The 15,297-nt window shown below is 28.9% G+C and overlaps 1 protein-coding gene across 2 annotated transcripts in view; it reads left to right on the top strand.

The window, feature by feature from the left end:
* The window catches only part of LOC113365775 (monocarboxylate transporter 13-like), a 128,636-nt gene that overhangs the window by 101,123 nt on the left and 12,216 nt on the right, over window positions 1–15,297 (top strand). The window contains exons 1-2 of one of the 2 annotated variants that reach the window (XM_026607319.1): window positions 10,918–11,161; window positions 14,030–14,300. In XM_026607319.1, the coding sequence (XP_026463104.1) occupies window positions 11,084–11,161; window positions 14,030–14,300 (349 nt within the window). In that variant the 5' untranslated portion in view covers window positions 10,918–11,083. Of the gene's footprint in view, window positions 1–10,917; window positions 11,162–14,029; window positions 14,301–15,297 lie in introns of those variants that run through there. The other variant, XM_026607320.1, reaches the window with a different exon arrangement.

Raw genomic sequence — 15,297 nt, 5'->3', positions numbered from 1 at the left:
TGGATTGAGTTATAGTAATCGCAATTTTTGCATAATTTTACTTTTCAACACCTTCTGAATATGTTGTCATACCTTAGAAAAATTGATGTATATGTGCATGTGTTATGTGAATAGAATTATCCGTCGACAGTCAACCAATTTGAATAATTGAAAAAACGATTCCCATTCACGGGGATATGTGCTGATTAGTTTTTGGCAAAGACATGTGTAGTTTGGGAGATAAAAAGCAAATAGTACTAAAATTGACAGTTATTCAGAAAATAAAGCCGATTTGAATGCTTCAAAAATTTTTTACTTGTATTGACAAAATAAAGAATTGTTTAATTTTTCGAAGGCGAGTCCAACAGTTTTGGAGGTACAGGAAAACCAGTTAAAAAATTGACATTTGTTGATCTACAATGATTATTGATATTATTGATTTATATACATGTATAAATATTTATACCCAGATCACAGGTAGACATGTGGACAAGTAAACAAGTAAACTGGTAGACAGGTAAACTGGCAGTCATGTAGACAATTAGACGAATAAGAAGATGGACAGATGGCTAGTTTGAAAGGTTGACAGTTACTCGTATGGACAGGAAGAAAGAGTAGTAGTCGACAAGTAGGTTGATAGGCAGGTAGACATGTAAATGGTAAGACAAATTGACAGGTAAACTGTTGGACAGGTAGGAAGGTATAAAATTAGACAAGTTGAAACTTAGACAGAAAGGTACTTCAACAGGTATACAAGTAGGCTATTAGACAGGTAGATCACATGAAAATCAAATATTTGTTGATTACATCGATTATTAACATCTATCTGGATGTTTTGTGCACTTGCTTTATAGCAAAATGCTGTTTACACATAGTTTATTTTTACATTATATACTGCACAGAAGAAGCTAATTTTATTTTTTCTTTAACTTATTTGAATTAAGAAGCTATTATAAATTGTGTGAAAAATAATTTAATAAGTTATAAAAATGTCTATAAAATCGGAGTTCATATTATTTTGAGAATTTTATTGTTAATCACTTGGTGATTGTTTGGTAATTAGAAATGAATCTCTGGTATTATTTTGTTTTATATAGCTAAAGCTTACCAAATCTATGCTATTTTTTCAGAACTGTGTAAGTAATACACAAGCAAAATCCTTACGCTTGTAGTCCTCCTGTTACACCATCAAAACACGTTGAAGAAGAAATGGGGTGACATATGAGAACTATTTTTGCTTAAGTATATGATTCTGTATTGTATAGAACAAAATCTTATGTATTCGAAAAGTCTGAAAACTTGACACAATCTACTTTTTGTAAAAGGATTTCGGACTAAGTGTAGTAGTGTTGTGACACGTTTCCTAGGCTGCCATCTCGGCAAGGTTATCCTCGCATTTTGTTCAGTCGATCCATCATTCTTCACACGGCGCTTTATAAAATCCAGCTCATTTGCGCGGAAAATGCGTTTTCGCATGCGAACGCTCAACGGGCTCGACTTTCGTGAATGATTATTTAGCATTATATGGAGCACAATGCCTACCGTTGCTCCTTTCGCGCCCCTTTTGTGCTCTCACGACGGTCAATCGAGCTGGAGTCGGTAACTTTTTTATGGGCAGTGAACTTTTTAAGGTTTTCGGCACACTTGAGCGGTTATGCAAAATATTTCTGAATATTATCAAAATAGTTAGAAGCCGTGCACACATGGTACTGTGGCGTTAGATAAGATACTTAAATGCTATCAAGCTATCTATAGAGTTTGTACTTACCTCACATTTGGTTTACATTTTATCACCAAGGTCACAATCTTTTCTGGACAAATCTAGCATAACTAAAGTATTGATTCTTATTATTCCAATTCGATTGTTTTTATATGGTCAATCAATAGTCGTTTTTTTAACTTTTTGTAGGGCATGTCTTAGAAAAATGAATGTACGTGTGTGTTTTGTGTACCTACGATTTTGCGTCCACGATTTCGGGCGCACGTATCAACCGATTTAAAATATTTATAAAACATTCAATTCCTATTGTAGAGGTGACGTGCTGACCAGTTTTTGGCAAATATTGGTCTAGCCATTTCGAAAATACGGAATAATGAGTGCTAAAAATATAAATAAAGTTCTTGAGAGAAGAGACCAACCGATTTGAATGATTCAAAATATATTTAAATTAAAATAATGGAGAACTGGTGATTAAATTTTAGCAAAAACATGTCAAATTATATTTATATTTATATTTCGGAGATACGGAGCTTAATGTGCAAATAATTTTAGTTCTGGAGAGAACGAAGCATCCAATTTGAATGATTCAAAAAGCTTTTGCTTTTATTGACGAATCGATTGTTTTAGGAGAAAGCAAAAATAATTTCTTTCATTTTTTTTTATTTCCAAAAAATATTTTTTTAAAATATTGAAAATAATTTGGATTTTAATTTTAATTTTAGATAAAGTCTTAAAGCTCACTTATATACTTAAAATAAATATTTATAACTCTGCAATTCGGTTTATATAAATCTTAGGTGTATGAGATAACATGTCAGACAAAATCCTTAATTCTAACGTCATCGTCGAATTTATAAGGTTTTTTAATTTGTCTATAGTCGGTTTTTAAAACTTTATAACTTTTTCGTTATAAAATACGGAAATACAGAACACAATGAATTGCTCAATCAGAGCTTTGACAATAATCTGATAATTAGTATTAGGGTAGGGCGGGGCTAGTTGAGCAAATTTTTACTTAAACGGATGTAGCTCCTCAATGAAAAGTCTCAATAAATTGCAATACGGCTTAATGGATTTGTTGTTTATCGCCCAACAAAAGTGTCAATACTAGTTTTTGGTAATAAGTAAAATTTAAACGCTACAGCTGTTTAAATACAAAAAGTCAAGTATGCTCAATGTACCCCATAGGTGGGGCAAGTTGAGCAGTAAAGAAGTATAATAAAATTATAGGTTCAATGTCGATTAGTGATGAAATAAAATAAGCTTTTAATAACCAGTTCTATATTTATAGTCTTTATTGACAGAGAAAACAAAACTTATAGTAATTTGCTTTGAATAATTAACGATTAATTAAGTTAGGAATTATTTTCCATTATATTCAGTATTTTGGTTTAAAGTCATTATTTCTTTATATCATTATTCATAAACTTAGCTTAAATCTTAAAAATAATAATCAATTTCTGGAAGTTAATGGTAATTGTCTTAGTGACAGAACAAGTTTAGTAACTATGCTCAACTAACCCCAACTCGGAATTTCAAAATAAAAGTGAGTTTATAAAAAAACCGTGAGAATTATACCCAGAATCTCTGTGCATATTAAATGTACTATAATTATATGGAAGAATAACATTTATCTGATTAAAAATAAATAACATTTGACTAAACCAGACGAAAACTCGTGATGAATTACTTTTTTACTTTTCGGTCTCAAAATAAACAAAACGCCCGTGAGTCTCACTCATTTGCCCATCGGCTACTAGCGATCGCGGAATGTTTATTTCTCCCAAACCTCTATCTTTCCGCCATATAATGCCTAAACAGATGGTGAATAGTTTTCGGGATATTTCGATTGCTCAACTTGCCCCTATGCTCAACTAGCCCCGCCCTACCCTAATAGTATTGTAAAATGGAAAACATTTTTTGCTTGTGGAAAAAATAAGCTTTGATTAGATTCCAAAATAAATCTGAGTGTAGCTATAGCTTAACATCAGTATTTTTAGGCTAACAAACTATGAATTGAATTGGCCACAGATGGCCACATACCAAGCCTGTATGAGAGCTATTATATTTGCTCATGTTGTAAAAACTTTCAATAAGTTATTGGAACAACTGTTACAAATATATTAATTATCTTAATTCTTTATGTAAATATCCAAATGCTGAAGTAATCAGTCGTGAGTTTAACGCTCATATTTGGCTTCAGTTATTCATGAAGTATTTTATAAACTTAAATATTATTACATTTTATTTAAAATTAGGCTACATGGTGTAATTAGATAAACTGATGGCATTGTTATTTAAGTTTTTTTTCATTATTTTTTTATTTCATTATGTTTTATTTCATATTTTGAAGAATATTTCCTAAATCGTTGTCCCACTCTCGGTTTATCATGTGAAGATCTCGAAGGAGAACATACTTGTGAGGAATATAGACGATACATCAAAACGAAAGTGAATACATATGTTAAGTTCGATGCAAAGAGCTTTCGAGACGATTTTGTCTAGACAAATATACGAATGTACCAGACGGGTATTCATATCGCAGTGCAAATATATAGATAGAAATCTAATAAAAAATGAGTTTCTTCATGCATAGTATTATAAACAAATTCTCTAAATCTATATTAAAATTTTCACATCTTATTGAAATTCTTCAGAATGTACAAAGAGTTACCTCATGTCATAAGGGCATATTATTACTTTTCTAATGTTTCCTGGAAAACATGATCGAAGTTAAGTTTTAGTTTAATTGTAATTGTCTATATATAAATTTTATTGGGAATGATTTTATTTGTAAAAAGTTTTCATAAATTGCTTTTATTCAAATAGGTTGAACTATATCATGCAATAACAATTAAAAGACTAATTAACCATATTTATTACTATCTATTACTAATTTGTGCAGGAAAGTTGCGTATTTCCCCAGATTAGCATTAATCTAAAAATAAAACAGTAAATAAAAGATATTAATATATTAACCGTTGTGACGGTTACCCATATAAAACTCAAGATAAATATATAAATTTTACCTCTATTTTACTGGCAGAATTCAATAAATTGTACGGGTACAGAACGCAATGTTGAATTACTCTTTAATCTCGGATTACAAATCGAATGAAATATCTATGAGAAACTAAAAATAGGAGAATCCAATGAAATGTATAATTCGATCTTCTGAGACATATGAATAACATATTATCCGATCCATATTTACATTTTTTTACATTTATATTTACTACTTATTTAGTACCATTATTCCAATATAATTTTTTATTGTAGCACAAAATTCAGAATATTTCAATTTGCAAGAATATTAATATAAATATTTCAATAAGAGTATAGCTTTTTCTAAATTTCTATAAAGGAATTGATATATGTATAATATGATTTAATTGTATGTACAATCCACTCGCTCCATTTTGTTGAAAAACATTATTAAAATTGTTATTTGTTAAAATAATTTCTTGAAACATTTTTTGAATCATCAAAAATTTAAATTTTGCACAAAATTGTATTTACAATTAATTCAACTGCGGTACTAAGTTTCTATCAGAAATTAATTTTGTACACTAATGTACGAACTCATTTACATCATCTGCGTCAAATTTTTTTTTCAAAATTATTCTCTCAAACTATTGAAAATTGTATATTAATTTCTTATTATAGAATTAAATGGTTTAAATAATAAATCGAATTTCCTCCTCTACTCGTATAAATAAAAAATTAATAAAATATTATATAAATTGATAATATATCTAAAAAGTGTAAAATTATTTAAAATCAAATTATTAAATTTTAACATGCAAGAATTGTGGATGTATTAAAACATATTTCTCTGCAATAAAGGCTGCGAAACTATTTTGTTTAATTTGTTTTAAATTTTTGGCATATTTCATCAAGATAAAGAAAAATTAAACTAGTTATAAGAAGTATGATGTCTTGTGGCAAGTAGCATATGAACATCCCGATATGTGTTATTAATCTATTCAATCTATAATATTTATTTTATTCACGTATGATCTATCTGTTCATTTATGTTTTCTGTCTACTTTCCTGCCTGTTTATCTGCTTACCTGTATACCTGTTTATTGGCTATCAGTCCACAAATTTACTTGTTTACCTATTTTCCTGAACACCAGTTTTCCTGTATACCTGTCCAGTAGTTTACCTATCTACCCTTCTTCTGGTTTTCCAGACTACCAGTCTTTTAGTTCATTAGTCTACCGGCATAATTGTCTGCATGTCTATCATTCTGCTGGTTTATCTGTCTACCTGTCTCATTTTCTATTTTGATCCTGATCACCTGTTCAGCTGTCTAACTGTCTATCTGCATACCTTTCTACCTCTTTATCTGTTTCCATGTCTATCTATTAACTAATAATTCGGTATTTATATGAATTTAAAATAATGAATTGTAAAGTTCATATTTAACCAAGAATAATCGATTTTTCTGTTTTTTTTCTGCATTTCCGCTGGACCTCTCTTCGCTAAAATGTAATCAATCTGCATTCCGTCGACACAAGTAAAATATTTTTGAATCATCCAAATAGGATGCTCCGTTTTCTCATAAAATCTCATTCTACTTTATGCTCTGTATATCCCAAAAGGGTGGATCTGTCTTTTACACCGTTAATATGTATGTTTTTTTAAATTAAAATTGGTTTATTCATTTATTTTACACATCCATTTATTGTAATGTACGCAAAAATGTTCAGAAAATTTTGAAACGTAATGGTATGTAATAAATTTTATTTTCGATTTTATATTCGATAAACTAAATTTTTAATTAACCGTAGGGTAAGTTATAGTAATCGCAACAAAATCGAAAATGAAAATTTTTAGATATCTTTACGTTTTAAACGTCTCTGAACATTTTGGCATACCTTAGAAAAAATTGATGTAGGTGTGTGTGTGTGCATACAAATTTTCGTCGACGATTTTGGGAACATTGATCGACCGATTTGAATAATCGAAAAAACATTCGATTCGTATTGATAAGGAAGCGTGCTGATTAGTTTTTAACAAAGGCAGGTCTAGCCGTTCAGAAGATACGGGGCAAAAAGTATCAAAAACGGTAACTCAGTTTTTAAGAGAACGGTGCGTCCGATTTTAATAATTCGAGAAACATTCACTTATATTGACATGATAAAAAACTGATTAAATTTTTGGGAAGACAGGTCTAGCGGTTATGGACTTTCAATAAAAATAAGTTTAAAAAACGCCTTCTGGCGGTCAAAAATGATTATTAGACATATGAGCATCAAATTATAAGATATTTTATAGAGATTTTAATAGTGTGTACACATTTTGTGTAAATTTTATTGGGTTTCGTACTAAGATTTTCAATTACGGTACGGGAAGTTCCAGCAATTTGCCTTAAGGCATGATTCCATTCCCTCCACTAGTTTACATAAGTAAATCGTAAAGATTATAACGAATCAAATATGTTACGGCAAGATTTCTAAGCGATGGATGAAAATTATTGTGCCTCCATTAATAATTCCAAATATATTATAATGCATATTTATATTAAAACGTATACATGTATATTTCTATAGAAGGTAACAAAAATATTTATCACTTTATTTGTATTTATCTCGCGGAAACCAGCATCGCCGGCGGAAAACGTGCATTTTGCATTATCGGCTGAGCAAATCCATATATGAATTCACCGCACGAGGTGGATTCGAGGGCGATGTTGACCCGAACGGACAATAATAGCCGCGCTCTCACACCCGGGGCAACAGTTGCGCGTCTGGGCAACTGTCGACGCGTCGAGTCCGGGCGGTTATTCAGCCGTGCATCGCAAGGTGTGCTTCTTATCTCGTCCGCACAGCACACGAGGTCGGGTGGCCCGCTGGCTGCGTGATATATGGGGAATACTACGATTGTGTCGATGACGGTACATTTGCTATATTGCAATGATGAAGGACCAGTTAGCACCCTTTCATGGAATTTCTCGATGAAATATCATATTTGTATGTTTATAAAATAAACAATTATTTTTGTTCAATTTGGTTTTCAATAATTTTTAGTATTATGGTATAATTTATTCGTTACTTTTTAACAATTCTTTTTTAATTTTCCGTGGGGTAACTCATAGTAATCGTCCATATATATTTTCGCATATCTTTACCTTTTTTCTAATTGTGATTGTTTTCGTTTTTTTCCTAATTTTGAGATTTTGGTATATCTTAGAAAGTGTGGGTGTGTGTTTATGTGTGAATGTGTGTGTGAATATGTGTGGATGCAATATTTGACTCACGTTTTTTAGAGTACGCATCAACCGATTTAAATGATTCAAAAAGCAATCGATTCCTAGCGATAAGGAGAAAAAACTGCAGAAAATATAAATTTAAGTTCTTGAGAGTACAGACTATCCGATTTTGATGACTAAAAAAATATTCAATTCGTAATGATGGGGTGCTGATTTGGTTTTGACCAGCCGTTTCGTAGATACGGAGCTAAATATGCAAAAAATGGTAGATTTTCAGAGAACGAAGCATCCGATTCAAATGATTTCAAAAGCATTTGCTTGTTTTGACAGTGTGAAGAAACGACTAGTTTTTTGTGAAAGCATTTTTTTTATTTCAAAATTTCAAAAAAATATATATCTTAAATGATTCTTATTTAATTCTAGATAGAATTCTAAAACTCTTTTATATACCTCGAATAAATAATTTTAACTTTGCAATTCAGTTTATATAATTCTCAGAAATATAAGATAAGATTGTTAATTCTAACTTCGGTGGATTGGGTTTTATTAACTTTTCATATAAACAAGCATTTATAATTTGTCTATAACATAAAAATAATGAAAGCTACATTATTAATCAATAGTAATATATTTGAAAACACTTAAAATTTTTTGAATAATTCGTTATGATGCGAAAGTTTTAGCTTTCAAATTATTATTATAAATTTACGTAAACTGTAAATAATATAAATAAAATATATAATGTCTTCTTCAAAAGAAATTCTTGTCAAAAAGCAATATAAACCAATTTTATCAAAATGCAAATATAATGTATCCTTAACATAAATAGAATGTGCTCACATTATACAAACTATACATTTCACCCAATCTATTTCACTTAAATTTGCATAATCTTCATTACATATCAGATAATAGCATTCCTAAATGGTTAATAGAATTAAAATAATATTTTAATATTGTTCAAGATCATATTGAAAAACTTCTGTTACTACTTATGCCTATTACAATAAGCTCCTAGTTTTTCTATATAAGGTTTGGGCATTGGCACCTAATCAATAAATACCAAAGTTGTCATCCAATAATCGACCACAATAAAGTTTTACAAATGTAAACACCGTTTCATTATACATTTCATATGTAGTGGCAGTTAGATTATCAATATTCTGAAAGTTCATCAAAGCTGAACTATGCAGCTTTGATGAAGGACCAAACGCACTTCTGCTCTTTATCTCTTAAATAAAATTGGCAGCAAGATCACTCTAGGGCTACTCATCGATTAGTGGTTAGAGCTATACAATTTCAATCTGATGACCTTATTGGACATCCTGATGTCAAGCGGTTGTAACCCCGGTTTTCACTTGAAAATATAAATAGCAATAATTTTCCAAGTGAAAATAGCTTTTATCATGCATTCCTGCATCAATGCTTCAATGCTTTCAACTTGCTTACCTGTACTCTGAGGGAAGTTAAAAAATCCGGGCTCCGGGTGATAATTTTTCTGGAAAGGGGCGATAGGTCAAGAAAGTTTGGGAATCACTGCTCTATACAATTATATATATATATATATATATATGTGTGTGTGTGTGTGTGTGTGTCAAACAAATCTAAATTTATATGGTTAGAATTTTGTGAAAATATTATCCTTAATAATAATAATAATAAATATACTCAATTTTGTTAAAATCTGATATAAATATTTTTGAAGTGAAACGGCGTAGAAATGAGATTGTATCGCCAGCGAAAAAGTAAAAAAAAATACCATCAGATAATGAATGTATGTTAATTACATGAAATTTTTCAATTTTTCAAAACACAACATGATGAGTGAAGTTGCAGAAAAGAATATTTGTTTAGGCGTTGTTTAACATAATCCATTGTGTGAACGAATATTATAGAATTTATTAATCAGCAATTACTTCATTTCTCTAATGAAGGTTCATTACAAGATCATATCATATTTGAAGTATGACTTTAATTACATTAATGTTTTTAAATATACATATTTTTAATGTTATTATAAATATATAATTTATAATTTATCGTTATATAAATGTGTATAATGGTTGACACTAATAAATGTGTGCATATTAATAATAAACATTATTTAAAATTGTTATATGACGTCTTTATTTTTACTTGAATGCCATATTGTACAGTAGCAAATAAGTTTTACTTCAATTGCGTGTGAACCTTACGCGCACTTTTTTTGTTTCTACTTAAGTTGGCTTTTTAAAATGTATATGCTTTATACTTGTTTATCTATGTGTATATGAAAATGTAAATGGCTAATATTTTTGTTTAAAGATCCATAAAAAAAACTTAACTCCATATCTATGTTATTCATATACAACGTAAAATTTGCATGTATGTGATAATTTAATACACATACACGTAACACCGCAGAGTAATGATTGCCTTGATTGAGGCCTTGAATTCAGTTAAGTGACAATTGTGAGAGATTGAAGTTATATTATCTAACACACAAATTTTTTTAGTGATTAGATAATTTGTTTGTTATTTACATAAAAATTAGATATATTTTTATATGAGTTATGTACAATCACTGATGCTTTATTATCATTTTGATATGAAGATAATGAGAAGATAATGATAGTGAATTGTGTAATTTGTGAAAAATTGTAAATGATCTTGGTCTTGAATTAATTGAAGTAATAATGTTATGTTCAAATAGTGATATGACTATTAAATTAAGACAATTATATTAGAACAAAATTAGAAACAAATTACAAATACATATTATAAAATAAATAATAATTTAACTTATATGAAAAGAAAAGTTATCATTTATCATACAACGGTTGATGTCCGTGTTGATAAGTCCTGCTTGAACAATGATATCGCAACTAAAAACACATATTTATTTATTATCTCGAATTAATAATACTCATTCGTTTAATGTTCTTATCTTCCTCAGTGGAATCGAACTCGCAGTAGATTTATATTGAAAAAAATATTGAATATAACAACTGTCACTGGCAGATACTGGCACATCAAGTTCACGCGCGAGTGATTACCGCCTTGCTTTAAAAAAGGTCATGCGGAATAATTCGAACACTTTTTTAGATCCATAAAAGGTTTTATATGTATATCGTATATTGATTTTTTATTCGATTTATTGTTTCTGTGATAAACCGTGAAGTGTAGTGATGAGTGCCGCGAAACAGCTGGTTCCGCCTGATGGAGGATGGGGCTGGATGGTCGTATTGGGGAGTTCGCTTATTCAAGTAAGTTAATTTGTATGTAATCTAGTTCTTGTGATATTCTTTTCTATGTTGTTTTTTTTAATCATCTTATATTTGATGTCGCCATCAAAAATTATAAATTTTGTTGCAGTACTATAGATTGTCCTAAAATTCTGACCAAAAATTCTTCACTAGATTCTCTTTACAAACTCCCACATGTGGCATTCAGAATACATCAATGCAGCAGCATTTAACTGCTATAAATGCAAAATATTTTTTTAAGTTTTTATTTAGATATACGTTTTTTATTATATGTGATTCAGTTCTACCTAGTATTTAATACTTATGTAACAACCAAATAAATAAAATAATATTTTAACAAAACTATTATAAAACATTTTTGCCTAATAAAAAAAATATAAAAATAGATATAATTATTTTGATCATTTTGAATTTTAAATATATTTCCAATATACTTGCTGTTCAAATATTCTACAAGTAATTAGTTTATTTTTTATATATAAAACTGTATTTATTATTTTATTTTTATATGATTCTATGTAATTTATTCATAGATATTGATGGTTCCTTAATATAAAAGAGTTAATTTCATCCAATATTCGTTGAAAATTCAGCATTCGGTTTGTTAACAACAAAATGACTACTGTTTATATAGTTCGTATAGCGTCTACTAAAGTAATTGAAATATTTAAAACAATCAATTATTTAATAGTGATTTCTTCACTATTATTATTTAATAATAGTAAAAAAAACTTCAGCAAAATATGTATACAAAGTATCTCAGATAATATTGCAAGTCACTCTATAATATAGAGAGATCCATATCATAAAATAAACAAACTCACTATATGTTTATTTGAATTCAATAATGAAAATAACTAGAATATTAATGACCTTAAATAAATTCTCTTCTAAAGTCAATTACATTTTTTTATCATAAATAAAGATAAGAAAATTTCTTACCTAATTTATATTATCATACGCAGATATAGTCCTTCAATTTTATCATAATGAATATATTTTGAATTATAATTACGATTCATAATCAAACGATTTATGTTGATAAATTTAATAGAAATTGCATCTAGTTAAACGAATCTTTGTAATTTTAACTTATTTGAATAAGAGCCTTATAATTAACACCAACGTTGTTGACGAAAACTTTTTATGTCGGCAAATTAACCTTAATAATTTGAAATAACCTTCATTATGAATTACCACATACAAAAATAATCGAAAATAAACTTTTATAATCTGCGTTTAGAAAAAATGATTTTTGCGAGCATACGTATATAGACAAGACTGGGTACGGTTGTGCCAGGTTAGGGTAGTGACAATCATCACAACAGTTGAACAACACTGTTTTTGAGATAGGGTCCAAACAGAGAAAGATGAAGTATGTTTGTTCGAACAAGTTTATATTATTGTATTGCTCTATATTAACATAATCTATAGACCGAATTTTTTATGAAGAGCCAAAAGTAAGTTTTTTGTTCGATTTCTTTTAATATTAACTGTTACTTGTACACAGATTCCTTTGTTTATTATTTTGCAGTAAGTTGAATTTTATTAGTTAATTACTAGCAATTAGTTTTGTTTTATGTGACATATATATGTTATGAAATGTATTTCTTGCTTTTTTTGTGTGAAATTCAAACAGATGAAGAAGAATCCAACTTAACTAAGACAAAATACTAAAGAGAACGAAATAGACAAATTCAATACAAGAAAATAAAAAAAATTCATAAAGATTTCTTGTTTTATAAACAATGCTTAATTATATACTGTAATATTATCTTCATAAGTATTGTTTAAATGATTATATTGTGTTGTGTTACATATTTCTGATAATAAAAGTAGTATAAACCATTTTGGTTATTTTAGCTATTATTTTTAACACGTTTTTATGATGATTAATTCATCGTATTTAAGGGCAGTATTTCAGTATTTCCTTGTAAACAAATGTTCAAACTGTCATCTAGTTTACTTTCTTGCCAGCTAACTGATAAATTTGGAAAATTAATACTGTTCACAAAAAAGTGTCACAACCGTACCCAATCCTATATAAATATATGGTTTTTTTCGTAGATGAGTTATGAATTATTTTTATAAATGGATATCAATTTATGTGTATGTGATGAATAATATATTCAAAATGCTTACTGTGGCAGGATTTTATCGTTTGTATTTTTTTAATTTTAACTTTTTATCTTATACTTATATTGAGTTTTGTACCATCTTGCAAGAATAATTTATATCTAACTAAATGAGTGAATTTTACTATAGTGACAGGCGCTACACCTACCATTTCTCCAAAAGGTTGAATTTTTTTAAAGTATTTTTTTTAATTTGCAAGGCATTTACATGCAAAATAACGAATTTTATATACGATTATTAATAGTGATTAAAATAGCCAAATAATTTCAAAAACATTGAAATAATTTTATTTTTATATTTTTCTAGAGGTTTAATATTATAATATTACTCATATGTTACATTTTTTTTAAATTATTAAATTCTATTTGATCATTTAATTAAATCAATCAATTTTGTTTAATCATTAATTTAAATAAGCTTAGCTTCACACCACTACTTTCTTTTAGGTAGGCTAGATAGGTAATTAGCTGTAAGATTAATTTATACAGTCACGATATGAAATGAATAAAACAACTGATCATATTCTGTAACTATCATCGATTATTTACTAATAATCTATAGCTATTTATATGAGCAAACATTTATTACCCCCTAACACTTTTAAAGTTACAACCACTTTTAAATTACCATAATCTTACTTTATGTTCGAAACGATTCATGTAATATAATCTTCCTTTAACAGATTCTATTAATAAAAAAGCAATGATAAAAAACAAGTTACTGTTTTGACAGACTCTAGTGATGCCCATGGGACATGTGTTTGGTTTAATATTCGCCCAAAGATTTGCTACCATGGGTCTGTCTGCTACTGATGTGTCCGTGTTGATGAACGCGAACGCAGCAACCGGTATGCTACTTGGCCTGCTGAATGGTCCTCTTCTCAAACTGATCGGCTACCGCGCCCTTGGACTCCTCGGAGGATTTATGATAAGCGGAGGAATCATGCTGAGCGCTTTCGCTACGAGTTTCACCCAACTGCTCCTGACTTTCGGGCTAATCATGTGTTAGTTGAAAAATGGTATACCTATATGACTATACATACTTCATATTTAACGATATCTAATAATATTTTTTAAATGAGTGTGTTCTACTGGCACATTTTATTTTCATTAGTAATGCAGCCGATTTAATTATGTATATGCCACTAGAATTATTAACTAGTCAGTTATCTCCATTCGATTTCATTAAAAATTGAGCACTGTTGTGTTACGTTAGAAACGAGCCATGGCCTGTGAATTTGTAAATCAAAGAATATTATAGGATTATAAGTATATTTTAAGAGATTGAAAATTATATCATTAGTATATATTTATTTGATTAACATGAGCACATAAAACATATTAAATCATAAACGCAATAAATTTATTTGAAATTCATATTCTCTTTATTGTAATCGCACGGCATCGAACGGCTATAAAAAACGCCCCCTCGACGGGTCCGATACATTGACCTTCGCATAATATATAATATATTCATTCTAATTAGCAGTACTACTTATTTAGTTGTTTGTTTATATTTTTATTTATTTTTATTGCGCTTAGTTTATTAGTTATGTCTTTTTATTTGTTGTTATAATTCATAATTTACTCATTTACCTCATAAATCATTTTATTTTTAAGTTTACTCTATATAATCACAAAATTTAAATTTAATATATCAAAATTGAAGAGGCTTACTACTGGGTAACCTTTTAGATCTAATGTTTAATATTTCATATATCATCAAAATTACTGAATGTCCTCCCTTTTGTAAAGACAGATTGTAATTCAATAAAGAGAATAAAAAAAATCATATTCTCCGCAATGAATCATATTTGGCGAAACAGAGTATTATATTTAATGTGACTTTTCAAATTAGGTGAGTCGCTGTAGGGCATCGGATATGCATTACATGTTGCCAGCTTTCTTTCTGGTCGAATTTTCCTGAATTTTACATATGCGTAATTTTTCCTTTTACCAATGCGTCTATGCGTCGTAGCGTTTGTCGTAGCCAGTATAAAA

The sequence above is a fragment of the Ctenocephalides felis genome, unplaced genomic scaffold, assembly GCF_003426905.1.
Source record: "Ctenocephalides felis isolate EL2017-DRISC unplaced genomic scaffold, ASM342690v1 CF-g0.4_SCAFFOLD_01170, whole genome shotgun sequence".
NCBI lineage: Eukaryota > Metazoa > Arthropoda > Insecta > Siphonaptera > Pulicidae > Ctenocephalides > Ctenocephalides felis.
The sequence above is the reverse complement of the archived record's forward strand: the minus strand, read 5'-3'. Positions and strand labels throughout refer to the sequence as shown.